The sequence below is a fragment of the Danio rerio genome, chromosome 14, assembly GCF_049306965.1.
Source record: "Danio rerio strain Tuebingen ecotype United States chromosome 14, GRCz12tu, whole genome shotgun sequence".
Classification (NCBI taxonomy): domain Eukaryota; kingdom Metazoa; phylum Chordata; class Actinopteri; order Cypriniformes; family Danionidae; genus Danio; species Danio rerio.
The window spans coordinates 51,246,570-51,273,266 of record NC_133189.1 but is presented as its reverse complement, the minus strand read 5'-3'; the positions used below and the strand labels follow the sequence as shown (position 1 = coordinate 51,273,266).

Genomic DNA, 26,697 nt, shown 5'->3' with positions numbered 1-26,697 from the left:
ACCCATCGTTTCTGAACAACTCTGCGTCTACACCAAACCACTGAAAACGCACATCACGTGACCACACACACACACTCTCTGGCATAGGCTGCAGCATATCTAGCCAGATGAGAGCTGCGCTCGTCGGACTGCTCATCAAGGATCTCCTGCTGGATCTAATCTCACTATATTTGTTAAACGTGATGTTTAATTCATCTTGTTGTCTATATCTAATGACATATTCCCCGACTTTGGTCTTTTGAATCTATTACTAGTTCTCAGGTAACGTGTTTTGGCTGAGCGCAAAGATAAGTTAATAATTAATGTAACCCCGTACATTGTGTATATTGACTGATTGTTTGCTTTTATTTCCTATAATGTATAAACTTATTGTACATTATACTTTTATAATGGCCATTATTGATTATTAAGACTGATATTCAGCAAGAGAGAGGGTGTGTTTCGTATTTTCAATGAAAGTGAAAGGAGGCAGTAATGTTATTGTAATGTTGTTAGGCTTAATTTTGTTATAAATATGCAAACACTGTAGACGATGCATATGCAGCTACACGATACTTTTTACCTAAAACATTAGGTCATGAAAATTAGCTTGAAAGTCTAGTAGTAAAAATGTGTATGAACCCCGTCATGTGTTTTTATTGTGTATTACAGATATAAAGGAACGGTTCACGAATTACGTATTGCTCCTCATCGTTTGCCTGAGGAACATGGAGCAGTTTTCGTGGAACTCAGGTCTGGATTATGACTTTTTTGACAAAAAGGGTTGTTTTAAAGTAGTCATTTAAATTATTTTCAATTATTTATTGGGATAGTTCAACCAAAAAATAATATTCTATCTTCATCGACTCAGACTCGACTTGTTCCAAACCTGTTTGAGTTTTTTTTTCTTTCTTTTTTCTGTTGAGTAAAAAAAAATGTTTATTTATTAATTTATTTATTTTGAAAAATGGGGAAAAACTTGTAGCCCTGGATGGAATTTGGAATTTGATTGTCTTTATGGGAGTTAAAAGTATTCAGAAGCACTGGTCAAGCACTGGGGGGGATGGGGGGGATGGGTTGTCTATCCTTTGTAATCTTGTCGTTTTTAATGAGGTTGATTAACAAACACTGTGGTGATTTCTTCACCTACTATTTGAAAAGTGGTAATGTTGCTTTCAGATCATCTCTGGGTGCTGCTGCCTGACGTCTTTATGGTGATCATGTCTGAGGTTGCGGTTGACATCGTCAAGCACGCCTTCATCACTAAATTCAATGACATCACTGCTGATGTAAGAACCGCAGATTTAAGTTTAATTTTCAAAGTCAATTTGTGGCAAGTGCACATTATTATATTATTTTGATCTTTCTACATAAGTTTATCTTTCAAGCACACACATTTATAGGCAGAGAATATTTAAATGTTCATGTTTTGTGTGTGTGTGTGTGTGTGTGTGTTTTTTTATTAGAATTACTCAAATAAACTTTACACTCTCCACACTGTTTAGTGAATCTGAAACATGCCATTTCAGATAGAAGTTTAAAATGCACTTAGGCTTTTTCATCTTGTTGTGTTTAGGTCTACAGTGAATATAAAGCCAGCTTGGCCTTTGAACTTGTGAGCAGTCGACAACAAAATGTAAGTGCAAGTTTATTGTGTGAATTATCAATGTGATATATAAGCATTTAATATAATTCACATTTTTTGAGGTGTAATATATGTGCACAAGTGTATGATTAGTTAATGTATTTCTATTTACTTACATGATCAAACAATGAGCGATTCAATTATTAAAGAATTTATTCATCTTGCTTAAGATGATTATTAACCTAAGGTAATAAAAATAAAAGTTATTGGGAACACTTATAACTACACACTATGAATCATTTGTTTGGCATTAGCAAATATTGAATTCATTATTTGCATTAACAATACATTAATACAGTGGTTCTCAACCGGTGGGGCGCAGACACTCTTGGGGGGGTGGGGTTTGTAGGGTTGGCCCGAGTATGCTACAGGTTAGGGGAAAAAAAAACTGAAGTAAAAAATGTGCAAATTTGTGTCAGCGTAATAGCCTAGTGGTTAGCATGCTGGCATATGGTGCAGTAGCACCTCAGGGTGTCCCGAGTTCGAATCCCGGCTCAAGGACATTTCCCGACCCTACCCCTTCTCTCTCTCTCCCACTTCGTTTCCTGTCTAAAATACTGTTCTATCCTCTCAATAATGGCAAAAAGACCAAAAATAAATCTTAAAAAAAAAAAATACAAAATTTGCAAATTTGTGATCTTTGTCCAGATTCATCCGATCTATTTTCGCTGCTAAAATAGACCAAATATAAGTATATATTAGGCTTGGGCGGTATCCAAATTTTGATACCGTCAAACCGCCTCCATATTTTACCCCGGTATCCGGTATTACCGGCGTATTACAGGCTCAGACAGCGTCACCAAACTGTTGGCTTGAGCCTAAACCATTCAGAAACTGAATACCTTCTATGCGACCTTAGGCTCGCGGTCAGAGAGGAGAGAGAGAGAGAGAGAAGGAGAGAAAGAGAGAGAGCCGCACAGCACCTCTCTCTCTCTCTCTCTCTCTCTCTCTCACACACAAACACACACATCTCTCCCGCGATTTATTCAGAAATGTACTCCCACACCGTAAGAAATCTGGCCGGCTCCCGCGGTACTGCAGCGGGAATGCAGAGAGCTGTAATCGGGCCATAAAAATTATACCCGATAGGTCCCGAGTCGGACAGGTACATTTTGATTGACAGCTTTATAAAGCCCGAACCCGTTTACAGCCCGACATTATTCAAATGTGCTCATGCACACAGCTCTAATGCATTTTTTCAAGAATGAGTCATTTATATGTTTTAACATAATTTATTCGTAACAAACGTAGACTATAGGCCACGTGGAAGTTGGAACAAAGAAATAAAATAAGTCCTACAGCTGTAACATCGTAACATCTCAGCACTCTATAGGTCTACATGCACTTAGCCTTTAAATTGACCAACACACCAATGAAAAGTAATCTTGCTTAACAAATCAAATTAAAATAAACTCTAAATGATGACGGGTATTTTGGCAATAACGAAATTAAGATAAAGGCTGTGCAACATTTGTTACGCCTCTTCTCTTCACAATCTGGCATTAGGGCGGCGGTGAAGCTGAATATTAAAATATTAATGCCACCATTAGCCTGTATACTCTGTCTACATTATGATTATATGGTTTAATCAATATTTATTTATAATTGAAAAACCCTTTACTCACCAAGATTAGGCTACGTGTGTTTGTGGAGGAACATTATTAAATTCACTGGCTTTAGCGCAGTCTCTCACTCATGGTGCGTCCAGCAGCTGAACACCCTTTCCTGCGGCTACAGGCCGAGATGCAGAGTTCTGATCTGGCTGATTTTGCAAGTTTTGGGTAGGATTGTTTGTTCATCTTCTACCAGTCAGGAACATCCATTTAATTTGGCCTCGTCATTTTACCTGTCAGCTTGCGGTTTAGGGCTCTACCGTAATACGCAGTGTATGAGCGACCGCGAAATACCTGCGGCTGGAGCCACCTCCTTCTGAGCTAGTGACTGGCTTGACCGCCGTCAAAATTCTCTTTTTTTTACTACTTAGTCATCATTTGATTCACCTTTGCACGTATGGATTTTAATGCAGAGATTTGGATTTTTTCGGGTCTCGCCGGGTTCGGGCAAAGATCTTCAGCTCTAATGCAGACCTCTCGTTCATATTAACCACGTCTCCCTTCTGTTCAGTCGAAACTGCCAAACTGCAGGACACTTTGGAGCGCAACTCGTCACGTCACCTCTCCCTGTCCCTCTCCCCCCCTCCCTCTTCCTCTCTCTCTCTCTCCTCCACACTGTCCCGTGATGACAACCACACATACGTTTTTGTAGGCATTAAATAAAGGATATTTAATATTTTATGACGGTATAACGGTATTGAAACTCACACCGTTGCTATTTTTAGATCCCGCGGTATACCATAATACCGTAATACCGCCCAAGCCTAGTATATATATAATAATAATAATAATAGATGTTGATGAGCAGTTTATAAATAGAGATACAAATGTTGTAATCTTGACTTATAAGCACATGTACAATGTGCTTAATGATTGTGTTTTCAGACCTTGGTAATGATTCATCATTTTTCACTACTAAATTAAGCATTAAATTATTTACAAACAGAATAGTTGGTGTCTTTTTAAGATCATTCATAATGACTATAATAATGATAGTAAACTGCACATTTATATATTATTATTCAGGCATAAACGAATATTTACTTTGTGTGTTAATAAATACCTTAATTCAACGTCATCCAGTTTTGTGACCTAAAGTGAGGACTATGCTTTGTAAATCCTTATAAATGACAATTAAAGGCTCAGTATCAAATCAACAATAAATCTTTACGATTTTATCTAAGCAATAAAACTACTGTAAAGTTTTGTAAAGCATTGCTGAATAACAGGAGTGTCAAAATACAACATAAATTTGGATAAAACAACAACAATGTAATAATTTAACAAATTATTATGACACATTTCAATGTTATTTAGTGATGTTTAAACTGCACAGTAATTTTATTTTAGATATGATTGCTAAGATTTATTCTTTCAATTTGTAGGATTTCATTTGTGTATCTTGAAGTTGTTTATTTTCTTTTTTTCCTGTTTAGAAGAGAACTGAGCCTTTAATTGTCATTTATAAGGGATTTATAAAGCAAACACTCTCCTCACTTTAGATTAGGTCACAAAACTGGATGAAGTTGAGTTAATAAAGCATTTAATAACAAACAAAGTAACTGTTAGTTTATGCCTAAATAATAAGTAGGGCCAGACGAAATCTGCAGATGTTTTTTGCTATTTCTGCGGAATTATTTTGGGAGTATCATAACTAAAACCTTAATATGTAAAATAAAAAATAATCACTTTATTAATGCTTAAAATGCAAATCTAATTAGATACACTTTATTTGGTAAACAAAGCAAGTCTCTCATTTAATAAATCTAGTTAAAAAGACAATAGAAAATATTAATTTATAAACTGCATTGTACATAAATCAAATGAACATTTCTATATTAGTCAATAATATTACTTTAATTAATTATAAAATGGAATTAATATAGATATTGCACACATTTACTCAAGTAAATCAACAGAATTAATGAATAAAAATCTGTGTAGTTGTTATAAAATGTTACTGTTAAACAACTCTGTGCTGTGCAATTACTTTTCATGCTTATTTATAAATGCAACTTATTAGAGTAATGTGTTAAGATATTAGCATAATTCCACCTGAATAGTTATTTTATTATGATTAACTTTGATGCATGTAACCTATTCTAGTGCATACAATAAGCAAATTTAACAATGATAATAATACTTGATGTTTTGGCCTTTACCTCACTAATAGCCAGGCGTCGTATACTACTTCACTGGAAATCAAATAAGCCTCCAACTACATCCCAATGGCTTGTAGATACTATGCATTTTCTTAAGTTGGAAAAGGTTAGATGCTCTGGGAAAACTAATTTCTTTAAAAAGTGGCAATGTTTTATAACTTTTAACTCTCTTAAGGTATTGCCTTCCATTTAATGGATGCACTCTCCTGAGTTCCCTCCCTTTTTAATTTGTTTCGTGTTAATTCAACTTTTTTGTTTTATCTAATACCATTTTATACCGTTTAATTGTAAATATTTACTTTCAACATTGACAATGTATTTGAACATTTAATTGTGATATTTGGTTGTAATTTTCAGTACACTTAATACTCATGTTTCTATTTTTCTTTTCCTCTTTTATTATTATCATTATTATTATCAATATTTCTCTTTTTTATTATATATATATATATTTTTTGTCTCTTTTGTAAAAAAGAAAAAGAATGATATGTAACTATCTGTACTGATGTAATGTTTGTTTTTTCACAATAAACAATTTAAACAAAAATGATAATAATGAAACAATATTTTATTGCAATAGGTTCAAACTGCCTCTGTTAAAAAAATCTGCCCTTGTTTCTGTAAATAAATAGCCTTCTTTGCCAAAAAAATTCATAAATAAATAATAATTGTGGTTATTAATTGACAGGCCTACACAGATTACAGTGACTCAGTGGCGAGAAGAATGGGCTTCATTCCTCTGCCTCTTGCTGTACTGGTGAGAAGATGCATTCACATTGTTCAGCTTCAATTGTTCTACTTATTATTGCTCATAAATATATGAATGCAGTTTCAAACTCCCTGCAGTAATATCTGTGTATTTGTATGCTTCTCAGAATAATCAGTGTTACTGGCGAGCATGCTCTTTCCAGATTGTAAAATGACCCAGTAGAAAGCAAACAATATGTTCCAAGTAATTTTCTCGAACACATTGCATTTGTGATACTGATATGGAGGGGGTTTTGTTTTTGTCTCCTTCAGCTGATTCGAGTGGTGATGAGCTCAGTGAAGATCCAGGGCGCTCTCTCTTCTGTCTGTCTGCTCCTCTTTTATCTCGGGTAAAACGAATTACCTAAAAGTGTGTTGGCATCACATAATGTGTAATTTCAACGCACAACTCTATGTGCAGCCAGATCCTGATAGACCTAGAAAATCTGATTGTTTTGTTTTCCTCCCGTGTTAATATACAGCCTGTGAACGGTTTCTGGGAAGAGTTGTGGGAAGTAGCAGTGCTGCATATAAAAACTACATTTATCAGAAGTTAATGTAGGTCAAACTATAAAAACTATGCATCTAATTTTAGGCTAAATGTAGAAACAAACGCTTATTTTACAAGAAAAGTGTCTTGTGACACTTAAGGTGTCTATCTGTGAATTTTAAATCTGCTGTTTTCATACTACTGAATGATTCTCGCATAGACTGATTGGCGTGATTATGCATTCACAATGGTTTTAACCCCTATAGAGTTTGTGAAATGTATAGTTTTGTTATCTATTGTTTTAAAGGTGCGCTTTATGTACGTTTGACTCTTCCAAAACATAAAAATACAATAATATATTTGCAGATATTTAAGAAACATGCTAAGTGAACATTCTTGTTTATCTTAAAAACAATGCTGAAGTCAGATATTTTGCTTTGAAAATGTGAGTTAAGTGTCGGAACGCTGTCTTTGTTTTGGTTCGTTTAACCTACCAAATGCCAGTTTAGCCATTCACATTTCAGCACCCGGGTTGCCTGGGTGAAAAAACACAAATTTGATTCATTTTTTTATGAATGCTCTCTAAGTATGCGTCCGTGACTGAAAATGCAACCTCCAGTGGACAGAAACAGCCTCTCAAATGAGACAGATTAAGAGTTCTACATAAGGTGGTTATTAATTAGCAAAAAATATAAATATTACAAATGTAAACATTAGGTGAGCAGGCTACATTGTCACACAGGCTACATACACACAAGCGTACCGCGCCAAAGCCCAAGTGAACCGTGCTCAGGCCCACCTCTTCCAACCGGGCCAGGGTCGGCCAAGTGAATCGTGCTTGAGCCTGAATCAGCGCACTCACACTTCTCAAACGATCCGGGAAACGAGCTTGGGCACGGCACGGATAGCATAGTGTGAGTAGGCCCTAAATCACCCTTTTACAATCTCAATGGGTATTAGCAAAACAACAGCTGAAACATCTGATAAGAGGGCCCTGCTGAGCTGAAAGCGAGACGTGACTTTCATATGGATTTATTAATCATTCTTACTGTTCAGTGAACGCAAACTGCTGTAGTGTATTACATACGCAAACCCCTCACTGCACGACAGCTGCGCACCTTCAGCAAACCTCCTCATTCCTGCAGCACGAGGGCTTTATGATTGTTTTGCGGATCTTTTCGACGAAATATCTGACTGCGACCGTGCTTTGGCCCGGTTCGAGGCAACTGTACATAGTGTGAGTACGGCCTAAGTTCACACCTTTCAGTTTGTGGGGGTTGAGGCACTGGTCACCCCATAATATCACATCAGAGTTTAATCAATGTAAATGCAACTGAACTAAAATGCACATAATCTTTCAAAGTGTATAGTAATATTCAATACATGCACCTCTTACCATTAGTTTGCTTTGAGGCAGAGCAGCTATGAGGGAATATTGCGCAAAAAAGCCCCACTCCCTACGTCAATATTCTGATTCATTTGGATGTACACCAACATACTGAGAAAGTCTTAGCAACTTCCGTTTCACGCAGACTTTAATGTAATGTGGTTACATAAAAGTATTTTTCTTCTGGTGATATCTTTAGTAACAATTTAGCAATATTTTGGAAGTAACTTGCTTGTGGTTGACTACTTTTATTCGGATTATTAGATTGTTTGTTTTTGTCTGATTCTGCAGGTTAATAACACTGAAAGTGTTGAATAGTATCATTATTCTGGGAAAGTCCTGTCGCTATGTAAAAGAAGCTAAAATGGAGGGTAAGCTGTTTGAAAGACCAAACCCTCAGACCCCAAAACAGACTCCCAAGAAAACCAACCCAGCCAGATCTCCTCCACCAGCAGGTAACTCCAGTTCTGAAAATAATAATTAATGAAATAATATTTAATTGTATCCCATTTTTGCTTGGTGTTATTTTTTTGGCAACCCTTTATATTAATAAGCTGCTTTTCCACGATACAGTATGGTTTGGCATCTTTAAATCGCATTAACATGAATTAAATCTAAAGTAACCTAAACTAAATTCAAAGCCTGGTATGCAAAATTGCAAAAAGTGCAATAAATTAAGTATATTTTATGTGTGAAGCATTTCTGTGCTACATGCAAAGGTTATCCTGATCTGACCAATCATATGAGGCCTTTACATCCACACCTCTCCAGTAGCTGCTGTTTGGTGAACCTGAAAATAAATACCCATAATGCTGGCAGACAAAAGAGGAAAATGACAACAGCCAATAAGAATCAGAGGTTTTCAGTCATTTGAGGTGTTTTAAAGGGCACCTGTGATGCAAAATCAACTTTTTAAAGGTTAAGGACACCCTCGAGAACTTTTTTTTTTATATTAACAGATTTGTGTGTGTTGAGCATCAGTTAAGACAATGTTAGCACCTGTCAGCTTTAATTGTGGGGAAAACTGGATAATTTTGAGCTTTTGTCAGCTAATTTCAGCTTCCGGGCTTAAAATGATTTTTGGGGCGGATCAAAATCGGCGACGTAGCGCAGTACTGCAAGTGCAATGATGACGCGTCGGTTTCTCATTATTATTCATAGCGGAGTTTTCTTATCCTATAAGAAGAGCCGGCTGCTTAATTATTCATGAGAGCACGTGCTTTCCGAAGGCAGACCTGCCAGTTTCAAGCAAGCTGTGAGACGCAGACCAACGGCACGTAGCCGTTCATGAAGGCTCGTATGTGTTTGTTTCCATAATCCACGGGGTTTGTTGCATGTTTTTCCCCGCGATCTTGTCAGTGCCGACCATACAGCAAAGCTGTGTGTGTGCTGCAAGCATTTTTGTCGGGAGAGCAGTGCGAGAATTGAAGAATGGCGGACGATGACTTTTATCAGGAGTTCGTTCACATTCAGACACATCACTGTGCTGCTGTGTTTGCCTAATTCCTCCATATTACCAGCAGGGCTAATGGTTAAAATAGGCAGGTCAGGAGACCTGGTGCACTGAGTCTGCATTCAAGATCTACAATTTAGACACGGGGATCAAGGGAAAATCCACATTTATAGTGTTTACATGAACACACTTATCTTTATAATGATATAAATTGTGGTTATGTGTATATGAAATTACGAATAACAAATGTAGCAGGGCATTAAATTACTGTTTATTTCTTTGCATTTTAACTTTGTGAACTATAAACTCATGCGTCTCCTCACGGTTTGTGTCTCAGTTTGTGAGCTAACTGTCAACAACAGTTATTCGCTCCCCTTCTCCCCTGCTGGCCACGCCCACTCCTGCCCGATGCTCGCGGAGCTCCTCGCCCATTAATTATGCATCTTTTGAAAAAATTCTGAAGTAGACTTTAACCGAAAGTGGGGGGTGTCATGTCCCTTTAACGCCATTTGTTGCAGAAAGTGCCTTACTTGGCATTTTGACTTATAAACTGTATCTCTGCTTCATCCGTGTCTGTCTCTGTAATTAGCTATGTTTCCACCCAAAGATGCAAATTAAATTTATGCGCAAAACTGGAATATCGCATGAAAGACGTGCGAATAAAGCAGCGTTTCCATCCATTGAGTTAAAGACAACAAAATCGTCACTTCCTGATTAACTGGCGCCAAATATCAAAAGTAAAAATGGAAATTGCTGCGGTAGGAGAAGCTGCATCAATCTTTTCTTTATTTAATAAATTACCTGCGCCTCAGAAGACAATGCTGGCACAAAATGAATTTTGAGGAAATTAATTAATTAAATCCATTTTAAAATAAGGCTGTAACATAAAAAATGTTAAAAAGTAAAGCGCAATGAATACTTTGCGGATGCACTCTACAAGCTTTAAACTTTTTTGAGTGTATGAAGTTTTCAAAAACTTTTGCTTTGTTTATTTACCTTTATTCAGCTGAACCCAAAATGCATCGACCCACCGCCTCCATCACAAAGCAGCCAACCCCTCGAGCAAAGCTGTTTCCTTCAGCTCCGACCCCTGAACCCAAGGAGACTGTCGATCCTCCTCCAGATCCCCCTCCTCCTAATCCAGAAGAGATCATCAGCGCTGACGCTCAGCAATCTACTGAACTTAAACACAGGACCAGCAAAAAAGATCTGCTGGAGATCGACCGCTTCACAATATGTGGAAACCGGATCGGGTGAACTTTAACCTCATCACCCCCACAGCCAATGCTCAGGAACGAAAGTCTACAATGCTTAACCGTGAGAGGCTTTCCAGTGAGTTCATCAGAGTTCGCTTCTGTTCATCTCTGACTGGAAAATAATGTTTCCACGAACATTTCAAAGCAAGAGTCTGTTCACTCTTGGTAGTCTGGCATCATGCGGTGTAGAGTCTAGTAAATATTGCCGTAGGATGTGATTGTCTCGGTTTTATCAGAGACTATTTAAATGAGGCATGAACATCTTACAAACTAGTCTCTGCCCACTCAGAATATGAGCGTGCTGCAAAAAATGCTTTTCTTTCTTGGAGGTTTTGTCTTGTTTCTAGTCTAGATATCTACAAATTCCTAAATCAAGAAGCTTTTTTTAGGTGAGCAAAATATGTTGTCGTTTTCAGAAATAAGAATTTAAATCTAAGCGAGTTTTTCCTTAAAACAAGCTAAATAATCTGCCAATGGGGTAAGCGAAATAATCTTTTCTCTTTGAAATAAGATTGTTTTTTATTTACCTCATTGGCAGATTATTTATCTGGTTTTAAGAAAACTCTCCCCTAATATTTACTTATTATTTCTAAAAACAAGACAATACTTTTTACTTGTCTAGAAATAGCTTTTATTCATCAAACAACAGTTGTTTGACCTGTAGCCAATCAAAATAAATAAATAAAATTATGTAAAAAAAAATATAAAAATATTTAAAAAGTTAATCGTGTTTTTCACTTTGAAATATGAAAAAAATTTGTTTACCCCATTGGCAGATTATTTAGCTCGTTTTTTTTTTAATATTGCCTGATATTTACCTATTATTTTTGAAAACAAGACAATATTTGTTTACTTGTCTAGAAATAGCTTAAATTAATCAAACAACAGTTATTTGACCTGTAGCCAATCAATAATAATAATATTAATAATAATAATAATAATATTTAAAATATTGATGCTTTCATTTGAAAACAATTATTTGGCTTGTTTTAAGAAAAATCTCCCCTAATATTTACTTATTTATGGAAACAACTGTATTTTTAACTTGGTCTAGAAAAAGCTTTAATTCATTAAACTGTTGTTTGTTCTGTAGAATAATTATAAAATTAATTCAATAAAATTTATTTAAAGATACGGTTATTTTTTGTTTACCCCATTGGCAGATTATTTAGCTGTTTTAAGAAAACAAGACAATAATTTTTTACTTGTCTAGAAAAAGCTTCAATTCATCAAACAACAGTTTGTTCTGTAGCCAATTAAAAATAAATAAATAAAATTATTAAAAAATAATTTAAAACAATTATGTTTTTATTTATTTACCTCATTGGCAGATTATCTTGTTTTAAGAAAACTCTCCCATAATATTTACTTATGTCTGTAAACAAAAGGCTTCAGTTCATCAAACAACAGTTGTTTGATCTGTAGCCAATCAATAATAATAGTAATAATAATAATAATAATAATAATAATAATATTTAAAATAATGATGCTTTCACTTTGAAATAAGATTACTTTTTATTTACCCCATTGGCAGATTATTTAGCTGGTTTTAAGAAAAATCTCACTTGTTATTTAATTATTAATTCTAAAAACAGGGGGAAAAATGTACTTGTCTAGAAAAAGCTGTAGTTCATCAAACAACGGTTGTTTGTTCTGTAGCCAATCAAAATAAATAAATAAATAAAATGATAGAAAAATATTTTAAACTATTATGTTTTCATTTTGAAATCAGATTTTTGTTTACCCCACGGGCAAATTATTTACCTTGTTTTAAGAAAATTCTCCCCTAATATTTACTTATGTCTGAAAACAACAATATATTTTATTTACTTGTCTAGAAAAAGCTTCAATTCATTAAACAGCAGTTGTTTGTTTTGTGGAATAATCATAAAAATCATTTTTTTTAAATGTATATAAAATAATTATGTTTTCTCTTTGAAATGAGATTATTTTTTGTTTACCCTATTGGCAGATTATTTAGCTGGTTTTAAGAAAAATCTCACATAATAATTACCTATTAATTCTGAAAATAAGACAATACTTTTTTACTTGTCTAGAAAAAGCTTAAATTCTTCAAACAACAGTTGTTTGATCTGTAGCCATTCAAAATAAATACAATTGTATAAAAAGTAATCATGTTTTTCACTTTGAAATAAGATTACTTTTATTTACCCCACTGGCAAATTATTTATGTTGTTTTAAGCAAAATCTCACGTAATATTTACTTTTTATATCTGAAAACAACAATATTTTTGTACTTTAAAAAAAGCATTAATTCATCAAACAACAGTTGTTTAAGCTGTAACCCAATAAAAAAGATAAATAAATAATAAAAAATATTTTTAAAATAATCTTTTTTTGCTTTGAAAAAAGATTGTATTTTGTTTAGCACATTGACAGATTATTTAGCTGGTGTTAAGAAAGCTCTCCCCTAATATTTACTCAGTTACAATATTATTTACAATATTTTTACTTATCTAGAAAAAGCAGTTGTTTGACCTGTAGCCAATCAAAAATAAATAAATTAATAAAATTATATAAAAAGTTATCTTTTTTTTTCACTTTAAAAAAGATTACTTTTGTTTACCCCATTGGCAGATTATTTTGCTGGTTTTAAGAAAAATCTCCCCTTATAATTACTTATTATTTCTGAGAATAAGGCAATATCTTTTTTTACTTGTCTAGAAAAAGCTTCAGTTTATCAAACAACTGTTGTTGGATCTTTAGCCAACCAAAATAAATAAATAAAATGATTAAAGAAATATTTAACACAATCATGTTTTCGCTTTGAAATAAGATTATTTTTGTTTACTCCGATGGCACATTATTTATCTGGTTTTAAGAAAAACTTTGCTTATTATTTACTTAATTTTTCTGAAAACGACAATTTATTTACTTGTCTAGAAAAAGCTTAATGCATCTAACAACCATTGTTTGATCTGTAGCCAATCCAACAAAAAATTATAGAGAAATATTTTTAAAAATCATGTTTTTTGCTTTGAAATAAGATTGGCAGATTATTTAGCTGATTTTAAGAAAAATCTTGATTAATATTAACTTATTATTTCTGAAAACAAAACAATATTTGTTTACTTGTCTAGAAAAAGCTTCTTGATTAAAAAATCTTTAGATATTTGGACTAGAAACAAGACAAAAAATCTAAATTAAAAAAGCTTTTTTTTCAGTGTGGAAGCTAGGAAACATAAGTTATTTTAGTTAATAATTCACAACTCGTTAGATAAAGTAAATGTATATAATCACACACTTTTGAAATAGAATAAAATTCCCGTTAGATTTATCTCCAAGTTATTTAGCACCACTGAACTCTTCTAACAACTCATGACCGATAAAAGGGAACGTCCAAACTAATCCAGGATAATACGATACAAGGTGCCAATTCAGCTGATGTAACTTTGCACTGATTTACCACGTTGTCTTAAGCTGTACAGAGTATTTTTGTTTATGAGTATGCTATCGACATATTTAACACCAGCTATGAAAGAGTAAATGACTGTTTCATAAGAAGTGTAATATAAAATAAGGGTGTGTGTTTGTTTTTTAATGCACATTGTACGTGCATTTTGGAGCTCAAATCATCTGTGACCAATCATATACCTATTGTTTGATATAATTAATATTTTGTTGTTTTAAATGTACTTAAATTATTATCTAGGAATGGATAGTTCATGTTTGTACTATTTTATAATGTGGCGATTAAGTTGAATGTCAATCAAAGTCCATGTATACCTCCAGTATACATTCATGAGGTGCAAAGGTACCAAAAAACAAGTGACTTGAAATGGGTATTCCATCGTTCTCTTTTGACTGAAAATGTTTTTGAGAGTACTTTAATAGAAGCATTCCTGCCGCGTTTTGAAATGTGAATAATTTACGTTTCGTTAGATTGTACTTTGTTTTTAATATCATTGAAAGGTGTATTTTTGGAGAGATTGTGAACAGGGTTGCACAGCTTGTTGACCTCGTTTAGTTGTCATGCTATAAAAATAGTTTCACATGTCAAAGACTAAACCATTGGTTTTTATTTAATGCCATCCCTGTTTTTGGGACCACAAATAAAAGGTGTTTTGTATTTTCTGTTTTTTATTTATTTATTTTTACAGGCAAATACATATATATATATATATATATATATATATATATATATATATATATATATATATATATATATATATATATATATATATATATATATATATATATATATATATATATATATATATATATATATATATATGGTTTTATTTGGTCAATGGACAAAATGTTGTGGTTTTTTTATGGTGAATCTGCACTGTAAATCATATCTGTAAATTTCTGTATTTTTTTTTTTATTCATGTTTTTAATATATTGTTTTTCCTCATTTATTTATGCTTTTGAATGGCATTATAGGACCTTGATTTTCTTCCCAACAACTTTTAACCTTGAAAAGTTTGAAAAGATGAATTTTATTAACATTTTTAATAGTTTAAAAATAGTTTTACTAATGTAAAGTGATATATTGTCTGAGTTGGTGTATATTATGGTGCAAAACGCTTGTTAAGAACTGCATTTATGTTATTTTACAGACTTTTTTCTCTATATATATTATTTCTTATTATTTCAATACTAGAATGTCAATAAAAGTCACTTTGTTAAACTGTAGAGCAGGGGTGTCAAACTCAATTCCTGGAGGGCCAAAGTTCTGCACAGTTTATATCCAACCCTGCTCCAACACACTTACATGTAGGTTTCAAACAAGCCTGAAGGACTCAATTAGTTTGATCAGGTGTGTTTAAGTAGGGTTGGAACTAAACTGTGCAGGGCTGCGGCCCTTTTGGAACTAGGTTTGACATCTGTGCTGTAGAGTTAAACTTACACCATCAAAGTGGACAGAGCACAGATTAATATCCCATAACCGTAAATCAATGGAAAACATCACCAAAATACTGTATTTCACGATTTACATGTTTATTTAATGTTATGAATTGCATTATGGGACCTTGATCTGTTGACGTTTGATGTTGAAAATTCAACTGTGCAGTTTACCAAAGTGACTTTTGTTGATATTTTAGAAGCAATATATTGTATAAGAAATAATATAGAGAGAATTAAGTAACAGAAAAGATACTAGCAGTTCATTTCCAGCTTTTTAACATAATTTACAACCAATCACAAGTGATATACCACCTCAAACTGTTAAAAATGTCAATAAAAGTCGCTTTCTTTGTCTTTTCAACATCAAAAGTTGCTGTTGGTGGAAATAATTATACTATTATAAGTAAACCTGAATCAAAAGAAAATACACAAAACTGTTAAATGACGAATATTTTTTACAGCATTTCAGGAAAAGTGCATTTCTGCTACTCTGCCTCTCATCGTCTTGTGAGTATTTTACTGTTTTTATTCTTGTTTTAATATAGTCAGTATATTTTTACATTTTCAGGTTTTTTTTACAGTGATGTTTGATTTGTTTGATTAATGGACAAAATTTAGTTTAGGTTAACTCTACATGAGTTTGCACAAAAATATTTGTTAATTTAACAGGTTTTGTATTTCATTATTTACAGTTTTTTCCAGTTTTCAAGTAACTTTTATTGATATTTTTGTAATTTGAAGCAATGTATTGTACAATAAAATGTATAGAGAGAATTAAGTAACAAAAAAAAGTACTAGCAGTTAACTTCCAGATTTTTTACTATAATTTACAAGCAATTGCATACGATATACCACTTCAAACCATTAACAATGTCAATAAAAGTCTTCTTTTTTGTCTTTTTAATATCAAAAGTTGTTGGTGGAAAAATAATGTCTCATAATGCAGTTCAAAATCATCAAAAATATTTTTTCCAACTCTTTTGAAGCTGCTTGAATGATAATAATTGTGAAAAAAAAGTTATACATGTAAACTTAAATTGAAAAAATACACAAAAAAAGTGCATTTTTTGCTGTTCTGCCTCTCATCGTCTTGTAAACAGTATTTTACTGTTTTTCTTCATGTTTTAGTTTAGTCAGTCAGATTGTTTTTACATTTTCAGTTTGTTTTTAGTAATATTTTAGTTGTTTAATTAAAGGACAAAATGTTGTTTTTTAGGTTAACTCTACGTGAATTTACACTGTAACAAATATCTGTTAATTAACAGGTTCTGCATTTCATTGTTCAGTTTTTTCCAGTTTATTTGTGGTTGTTCATGGGACTATAATCTTTTCACTGTCGACTTTTGATGTTGAAAATTCAACTGTGCTGTTCAACAAAGTGACTTATATAGAGAGAATTAAGTAACATGAAAATTACTGGCAGTTTATTTCCAGGTTTTTAACACCACTACAGGCGATACACCAGTTCAAACTATTAAAAATGTCAATAAAGGTCACATTTTTGTCTTTTCAATATCAAAAGTTGTTGGTGGAAAAATCAAAGTGTAACACGGGCCAGCTAGTGAAGTGATATAAAGGTAAACCTCACTCCTCTAGACTGCGACAGACGCTAGAGATCATGGTCTTTAGCCTGCTTGTTAGAGCAACCAACTTAAATGCAAAGAATCACTGGTTCGATCCCAGCTCAGACCGGGTTGGGTGCAGTAGGACCAGTGGGTTACACATGGGGACTCATCCCAGATGGGAGTAAGGTTTAGGGGGGTGAGTGTATGAAGTGTTGTGCAGGTAAACCTCACTTTTCTGAATGCTGTTTCAACCTTTGTGTAGCTGTTATAATGATATTTATTGTGAAAAGTGCTATACAAGTAAACTTGAATTGAAAAAAAAAAAATCAATTGAATTGAAATTACCCAATGACGAATGTTTTTACAGTAAGGGAAAACTGCATATTTGGTACTCTGACTCTCATCATCTTGTAAGTATTTTACTGTTTTTATTATTTATTTATTTCACAGCGAACATAAATCCACATTTCCCAAGAACGTAAATGTACCCAAATTCATTTAAAGACTAGTGTTTATTTGTGGTCCCTTTGCCAGATGTTAAAGGTCTATTGTTCATAATTAGTTAAATACGCGAAACTAATGAAACCTTCTTGTAAAGTGTGACCGAGATAACGTTTTACTTTAGTCACTGAGAATAGATCCTCCATGCTCTGCTTTTAAACTGCGCCCACGTATCTGACAACCTGAGACAGTAATCCAGCACTTTGTGACCTTCTCTCCTGCAGGATTCACAGACGATGACAGTGAGCCATTCAGTTCACCCTCAGACGCCTCCATCTCCTGGTGTATGAGCTAATGTTTACCTCTACAACACCCACCACAAACCTCCATGTCCAGATATCAGGTAAATACTGCAGTTGAAGCTCTCCTGCAGCAGAAGGTTGTTTCTAAGGAAATGTCTTTTGCTTTAGAATAAAGAAATCGTGTTGCAGTTTTTTCTCTTGAGAACAAAAATCCAAGTCAAAATTCCTGTGAATTTTTTTTTTCTTTCTTTTTTAAAATTTTCCAAATGATGTTAGAGCAAGAAATTTTACACACTATTTCCTTTAATATTTTTTTTTCTGGACAAAGATTTTGATTTTGTAAGACTTATTTGTTTATTTTGGCTAGAATAAAAACAGGTTATAATTTTTTAAAAACATTTTAAGGTCAAAATTATTAGCCCCCTTAAGCAGTATATTTTTTTCTATTGTCTACAGAACAAACCATCGTTGAACAATGACTCGCCTAATTAACCTAATAAAGCCTTCAAATAACACTTTAAGCTGAATACTATGAAATAAATCAGTTATTAGAAATGAGTTATTAAAACTATTACGTTTAGAAATGATCTGAAAAAAATTCTGTTTATATTAAACGGAAATTGGGGAAAATATATACAGGGGGCTAATAATTCTGACTTCAGCTGTATCTTTAATGATATTTAGGCCTGCGTGACATGACAAAAATCTCATATCACGATATAAGTCATCTCGGTCACACTTTACAATAAGGTTTCATTAGTTAATGTTATTGTGTTTACTAACATGAACTAATGAAGAACAATATAGTTGAAGTCAGAATCATAAGCCCCCCTGAATTATTAGCCCCCCTGAATTATTAGACCACTTGTTTATTTTTTACCTAATTTCTGTTACACGGAGAGAAGGTTTATTCAACACATTTCTAAGCATAATGATTTTAATAACTCATCTCTAATAACTGATTTATTTTATCTTTGTCATGATGACAGTAAATAATATTTGACTAGATATTTTTTAAGACACTTCTATACAGCTTAAAGTGACATTTAAAGGCTTAACTAGGGTAATTTGGTTAACTAGGCAGGTTATGGTAATTAGGCAAGTTATTGTATAACGATGGTTTGTTTTGTAGACTATCGAGAAAAAATATAGCTTGTAGAGGCTAATAATTTTGTCTCTAAATTGGTGTTTAAAAAATTAAAAACTGCTTTTATTCTACCGAATTAACACAAATAAGACTTTCTCCAGAAGAAAAAATATTATCAGAAATACTGTGAAAATTTCCTTGCTCTGTTAAACTTCATTTGGAAAATATTAAAAAAAAGAAGAAAAAAATTCGAAGGGGGTTAATAATTCTGACTTCAACTGTATAGGCGTACTACAAAATTTATTATATAGTTCAACATTTACAAGTTCATTATTAACATTAAATTTCATGCTTGGTAATGGACAGTGAATTAACATGAACTAATAATGAACAGCTCTATTTTCATTAACTAACATGAACCATAGCCTACTGAAATACATGTACTGTTCAAGTTAATAAGTTAATTTACTAACAATAACTAATACAACCTTATAGCAAAGTGTTACTGACATCTCATAACTTGATTTCTATAAGTTCAATCAATCAATAGTATGTACAGTTGAAGTCAGAAATATTAGCCCCACTGTTTATTTTTTTCCCCAATTTCTGTTTAACGGAGAGAAGATTTGTTGTGTGTGTGTGTGTGTGTATATATGTATATATATATATGTGTGTGTATATATGATACTAATTAAATATCAGTTTAAATATCTATGTACCAAAGCTGTTTTGGATAGTTTTGTTTCTCTATTTGTGTGTGTAACACGTTTCTAAACATAATAGTTTTAATAACTCATTTCTAATAATTGATTTATTTTATCTTTGCCATGATGACAGTAAATAATATTTGACAAGATATTTTTCAAGACAGTATTTAACTTAAAGTGACATTTGAAGGCTTAACTAGGTTAATTAGGTTAACTAGGAAGGTTAGGGTAATTAGGCAGGTTAAAGGGGCTAATAATTTTGACCTTAAATGTTTTTTAAAAAAAATAAAAGCTGCTTTTATTCTAGCCGAAATAAAACAAATAAGACTTTCTCCAGAATTAAAAAAAAAAAATATTAGACATACTGTTAAAATTTCCTTGTAAATTCCTCATAATTTGGGAAATATTTAAAAAATAAAAAAAAATAATGGGGGTGCTAATAATTTTGACTTATTATATATATATGTATATATATATATATATGTATATATATGTATATATATGTATATATATATATATATATATATATATATATATATATATATATATATATATATATATATATATATATATATGTGTGTGTGTGTGTACATATGTATGTATGTATGTATGTATGTGTGTATATATATATATATATATAGGTCAGAGGAGAACCACACCGGGTGCAACATTCGTATGGTAGGATCAGACTTTGGCATCAACATCATGAAATCATGGATCCATTCTACCTTGACTTAACGTTTCAGGCTGGTGGTGGTGGTGTAATGGTGAAATATTAAGGAATATTTCCAGTACTTTGTTGAATCTATGCCACAAAAGATTAAGGCAGTTCGGAAGGCAAAAGTGGTAATTATAAGGTGTATCTAATAAAGTGGCCTGTGTGTGTGTGTGTATATATATGTATATGTATATGTATGTATATATATATATATATATATATATATATATATATATATATATATATATATATATATATATATATATATATATATATATATGTAGAAATGTTAAAAATTATTAAAACACAAAACATAAAAAAAAAACGAATGATTACAGGTCCAATGTAAAAATTTAGTCAAATAATAAGTCAAATGTAAACATAGTACTTCCAATACTGTAAGCTTCTCGTGAAGTTATTTGTGCACTGAAAAAAACTATTAATTGGATTTTTTTCTAGGTAAGTGGTTACAAACAGTTTATATGGGCTGAATTTAAACAACCAGATTAAGTTGAACATTACTTAATTTAATTAGTTTGTTTAAATTCAGCCTATTTAAATGTTTGCAGCCACTTATCTTAAGAAAATGTAATAAATCCAAGGAATCTTTTTTCCCCCCAGAGTGTTTCTGTTTACATCTCTGTAATTGCGTGTAAAATATTGTTCTCATATAAATTATGAAAAAGCATTAGTGTAAATAGTATTCTGTGACATCACAGAAAAAATGATATGGCAATACCATGAAAAAGTAGAGTTTTTATTTTGTCCACATACATCGTCACAGCCCTGATGGCTTTATATTTGAAGCTATATTAAGATCTGAGCTGACGCAGCCATAGTAATCTGTTAGTTTACTGTTTGTCGTGATGTCGGAAGAGAATTGTTTCTTGTCCAAACAGACCATCAGGGTTTTTGTCACTGTTGCGTTTTGTCTTTGTTCTGCGATGTCTGAACACACTGAACATTCTGCAGCCGCTGCATTCTTTACAGAATCCTTTAATCCACTGCGAGAAAGAGAATCATCATGTGAATTCCTGCTCTGATATCAGGGACACACACACCGCATTAGCTGAACCTCCTTCACATTCTTAATCAATGAAGCAGTCGTTTCCCAGATAATAGTCAAGGAATTTCTGGCCTGCTGAAAAATCTAATGCATCTTGTACTCGTAGTCATGTCCAATTTGATATTTTTGCTTTTTGCACGTTGGTGTACCACTCATGAATAAATTAGACTAAATTATTAACTGTGAAATTTGTATTTTTTTTTTTTTTTACTATTTTCCAAGTGCTTCAACACAATTTTCAGCATTATGTTTTCAATAACTAATTCCTAATGAGTAGTTTATTTTGTCTTAGTCATGATGACATACTTCTGGAGGAAGTCTTATTTGTTTTACTTCTGCTAGAATAAAAGGAGTTTTAAATATTTTAAAAACCAATTTTTGGACAAAATTATTAGCTTCTTTAAGCCTCGGTAGTCTACAGAACAAACCATCGTTATACAATTACTTGCCTAATTACCCTAACCTGCCTAGTTCACCTTAATATATATATATATATATATATATATATATATATATATATATATATATATATATATATATATATATATATATATATATATATATATATATTCAAATAGCAATTTGAAGTTGCTATTTTTAAGTTATATATATATATATATAACTTAAAAACAGCAACTTCTAATTGTTTTTCTTTGTTTTAATATGATCAACATAAAACATAAAGCTGGAGCGTTAGGACAACACGATGCCACAGAAATTCATATCTTTTTGATTTGGTTGCTTATTCATATGGATGAATACTATCTCATTCATATAATTTAGTACGATCTGCTTGTCCACCAATGATAGTTTGGTTTAGGGGTGTGGGTGCCATGCCTCTCTTTTTATATCATATATTTTCTTACGACTGAACTTCTATGAATTAGCTACAAAACTGACAAAATGTGAAAAATTTACATTTCCTTGTGAGAACACCTCAGTGTGGTATGGCAGGGCACATTTAAACCTTTATTTATTAAAAAAAATATATATATATATATATTTTTTTTTTCCATCATCAGCATTTTACAAAAAAATATTTTATTTAAATTTAATATATAGTTTTTTATATAAAATTAAAACTGTATAACATATTTATATATGTTATGTATGTATGTATGTATGTATGTATGTATATATGTGTGTGTGTGTGTATATATATATATATATATATATATATATATATATATATATATATATATAACTACATATATATATATATATATATATATATATATATATATATATATATATATATATATATATATATATATATATATATATATATAACTACATATATATAAATATTTATTATTTTTACTTTTTAAACACACAGATATAAAGAGACAGGGAGATTGCAAAAGAGCTGCTCCTGCTTTAAGCCAAACCAAAGAGCTTAGAATCACCAAGAGGCGACACTCTAGTGCAATTTGGGAAACAGCCACTAGAGGGCGGCCATTTTGGAATGAAAACTCCAATAGAATAACAGCATATTATAAGTCTGTAAAATAAACAATTAAAAGTGCTGATGATTGTGGTAGTAAGAGTTGTATTGTCGTCTTTCAGATTGTATGTCAGCTTTAATGCACTTTTTAAATAAGTAAATAAAAAACAAAGCAGCTGCTTGCCATCGCGATAGCAATAAGATCCAATGGACAGCCGACTGCTTTCACTCCAAAATGGCTGAGTCCATGGCTGTTGATGGGTGCCGCTGTTGGAATGGAAAGTTCTATTGAGTGTCGCCTCTTGGTCATTCCAAGCTCTTTGGCTGAACTGACTGAATGTCTACTATTTAATATTAAACATATACATTAAACACCCTAATAAATCTGTTGAAACACGTCCATCTGATGGCAGTTGAGTTTGCAGCTGGATATTATTGGGAAATCGCTGACAGGAACAGTGAACAGCTCCGCCAAAGGGCGTCTGAAACTCATATGTAAGTTTATTTTACAGTCTATAGCAGGTCGCACACCAGAAGCGCCGCTCGGCGTCACGACACCGCGCGCACATGACAGTTTAAAGTATCCTGTATGGGCAAGCGTCTTTTATAAATCACTCGCAGGACATTAATTTGGACAACTATGCAGATATAATACATAGTTCACACAATAATACACAAAGAGAGACTTTCACTTCACGCAAAGTTTGTGAATGAACAGACTTACATGTTGCCTATTAGTTGCAAACGCGATCATGAGGCTGTTTTTGTGCAGAGTTTGAAGTAATCAATCACAGAACTGGAGAACGTGCACTACTTCGTTAATTTTAATATAGCTTATTAATAATAAAATTAAAAAAAATTATAGTATTAAATTGAGAGTTCATTTTAAGCTATCTCATGGCACACCTGTAGAGTCGATGAGGCCCACTAGTGCTGTATGAATTCCCGCTTTATCAGATGAAATTAACCGTTTGAAGTTGCAACATCCAGTGGACACAATTGGAACAGCAGCTTCTTTTATTGAAAAATTGCAGCTGTTTTTATACTATACAGAATCATCTCGCGGGCCGGATTAAACCTGTTTGCAGGCCTGATCCGGCCCGCAGACTGTACATTTGACACCCCTGGTCTATGTCATATTTAAATGTCTAATGGCTGCTGGTATTAAACTACTATTCTTTCGCTTAGTTCTACAGCTTGTTACTAGAAACCTGTGACCAGAAGGAAGGAGCTAAAACTTCTTCCCATATATATATACTATATATATAGACAATAGCCCCTTTTACACAGTGATACCGGTAAATATCCGGAAAATTTCCGGAACGACTTTACCGGTATATTCAAAAAAGTGCTGTTCACACAGGCAAGGACGTTACGGATATTTTCCGGAAAAGAGCATTCACACATCCATTCCAAAATACCGGTAAATTCTGACATCATTCACCACAAATGAGCTTTAGGGTGCTTTCACACCTACACTTTTGTTTGGGAACGTGTCTCGTTTGCCCAGTTAGCGCGGTTCGTTTGGCATATGTGAACACGGCAATCGCGCTATGTTCCGCGCCAAAGTAATCGCCCCGAGATCGCTTGAATGAGGTGGTCTCGGCTCGATTGAAACAAACCCTGGAGCGGTTCGATTGCAGTGAGAAAGCGATCCGATCCGAGCGCGGTTATATCACAGTGTTTTATGAATATGTAATAGGCTTACGGCTATATGAAGAGAGAATTATGAGTATGGCGGGAAGTTTCGCGAGTCTCTGGATGCCCGCAAACGAGTGATGATCTCCCGGTAATCTGCGCCTCTCTCCCAGTCCTCAAATAGGCATCGTCGCGCACCCTTCTCACCCCTCCCCACCGTGTCTCTCCTCAGACACGTCACGCGCGCGCACCCTGTCAATCACCACCAAACCACCACCTCTCCTGACAGCTGAGCAGGACGCTGCAAAATAAACCCTGACACTCTGACCAATGTAAGGAGAGTTTACTCGCACGTGACTTGTTTTAGCTCTTTTGGTCCGATTAGAAGCTTTGCAGTGTGAAAGCGAACCGCTCCAAGAGCAAAGAGCAACAATGTAACAATTTTAATCTCTGTTTCGGAACAACTGAATCGATTCACAGGTGTGAAAGCACCCTAAAACGGCTGCGCTTGTATTTGTAAACATTTGACTAAATTACAAACTCTGTGAATGATCAATATTGTGAATAACTTTTGCAGGATCACTTTCGCATGTCGAGATGTTCATAATTATGTGTGTGTGCAGGCGCTCACAGGCTGTTTCACAGGCACACGCAAAGCTTGAAGGTAATTCTGCATTCACACAGCGCAGCATTCCGGCAAATTACCGGTAATGTTACAACTTCTCTTTCCGGAAAATAGCCAGAACGAATTTACCGGTATTTTCAAAAAGGACCTGTTCACACATACAACCTTTCCGGAAAATTGCCGGTAATTTTCCGGAAAGCTCTGTATGTGTGAAAGGGGCTAATGTAAAAATAAGTACAGCAGAGTTCTGAATTCTGATTTATATATAATGGAGAGATGAAATACTCTCTGTTCTTGTTTGTTTGCCTTTGATGTCTCAATAAATAAAATAGCGGTATGAAATGAGTCATGTTGTAGGAGATCTGAGCCCACTCAGTGGGTGAACTTGTTTGGCTAACACATGAAAAGCTGAACAAGTAGATAAAATCCAAAAGTTTAACTTGAACATCCTCCACTTGTGTAGCTTATGTAACAGCGGCTCCCACATGTTCACCCCTGCAGCACCTTATTAAGTCTTTGGAGACTGAGTGTGCCAACAATAGATAAATAAAAGATTTTAAGCTTTTTTTTTCTGTCATTTGATTGTAGAGACACTGGTAGAGGAAGTAGGACTGTGTTTGTTCAACACGTTTATTTTCAGGTCAAACAAAGATGCTCATCCATAGGTTAGAGGTAAAACCGTTTTCAATCAATTTAACTGCATCTTAAGGATTTACAAAGTCATAAAATGTCTTGGTCTTATTAAGAATGCCACAGAGAGAATACCAAAAACAACGGCATTTTAGTGTTACTGTTACAAAGGGATTTGGTGGGTGTGTTTGTGAGTGTTTGAGTAAGTGTGTGTGTTAAAAATATTACAGGAGCATTATAGTTAATTGGGATATGCGAATAAGCGTTTCTGTGTGGAGTTTGCATGTTCTCCCTGCGTTTGCGTGGGTTTCCTCCGGGTGCTCTGGTTTCCCCCCACAGTCCAAAGACATGCGTTACAGGTGAATTGGGTAGGCTAAATCGTCCGTAGTGTATGAGTGTGTGTATGTGTGTGTAGATGTTTCCCAGAAATGAGTTACGGCTGGAAGGGCATCCGCTGAGAAAAAACTTGCTGGAAAAGTTGGTGGTTCATTCTGCTGTGGCGACCCCGGATTAATAAAGGGACTAAGCCGACAAGAAAATGAATGTGTGTGTGTGTGTGTGTGTGTGGCTGTGTGTGTGTGTGTGCGTGCGTGCGTGAATGAGTGCGTGAATGAGTGAGTGAGTGAGTGAGTGAGTGAGTGAGTGAGTGAGTGAGTGAGTGAGTGAGTGAGTGAGTGAGTAAGTGAGTGAGTGAGAATGAGTGTATGGATGCTTCACAGTACTGGGTTGCAGCTGGAAGGGCATCCGCTGTGTAAAACATAAGCTGGGTAGGTTGGCGGTTCATTCCACTGTGGCGACCCCTGATGAATTAAGGGAATAAGCCGAAGGTAAATTAGTGAATGCACATAGTGATGCAGTCTTTATTGTTG

The 26,697-nt window shown here is 33.6% G+C and overlaps 1 protein-coding gene and 1 long non-coding RNA gene across 5 annotated transcripts in view; both read left to right on the top strand.

Moving 5' to 3' along the window:
• tapt1a (transmembrane anterior posterior transformation 1a) overlaps nucleotides 1–11,398 on the top strand; it is a 42,455-nt gene extending 31,057 nt beyond the window's left edge. For all 4 annotated transcript variants that reach the window (XM_681534.7, XM_009291277.5, XM_073922235.1 and 1 more), the window contains 7 exons: nucleotides 652–732; nucleotides 1,159–1,268; nucleotides 1,556–1,615; nucleotides 6,088–6,156; nucleotides 6,420–6,496; nucleotides 8,315–8,478; nucleotides 10,483–11,398. In XM_681534.7, coding sequence (XP_686626.1) covers nucleotides 652–732; nucleotides 1,159–1,268; nucleotides 1,556–1,615; nucleotides 6,088–6,156; nucleotides 6,420–6,496; nucleotides 8,315–8,478; nucleotides 10,483–10,733 — 812 coding nt within the window. In that variant the 3' untranslated portion in view covers nucleotides 10,734–11,398. The remainder of the gene's footprint in view (nucleotides 1–651; nucleotides 733–1,158; nucleotides 1,269–1,555; nucleotides 1,616–6,087; nucleotides 6,157–6,419; nucleotides 6,497–8,314; nucleotides 8,479–10,482) is intronic.
• A 1,814-nt stretch (nucleotides 11,399–13,212) lies between these two features.
• On the top strand, nucleotides 13,213–14,820 carry LOC141377598 (uncharacterized). The gene is made up of 3 exons (XR_012389987.1): nucleotides 13,213–13,411; nucleotides 13,576–13,648; nucleotides 13,700–14,820. It is a non-coding gene; the product is annotated as an uncharacterized lncRNA (long non-coding RNA).
• Nucleotides 14,821–26,697: the final 11,877 nt, after the last annotated feature.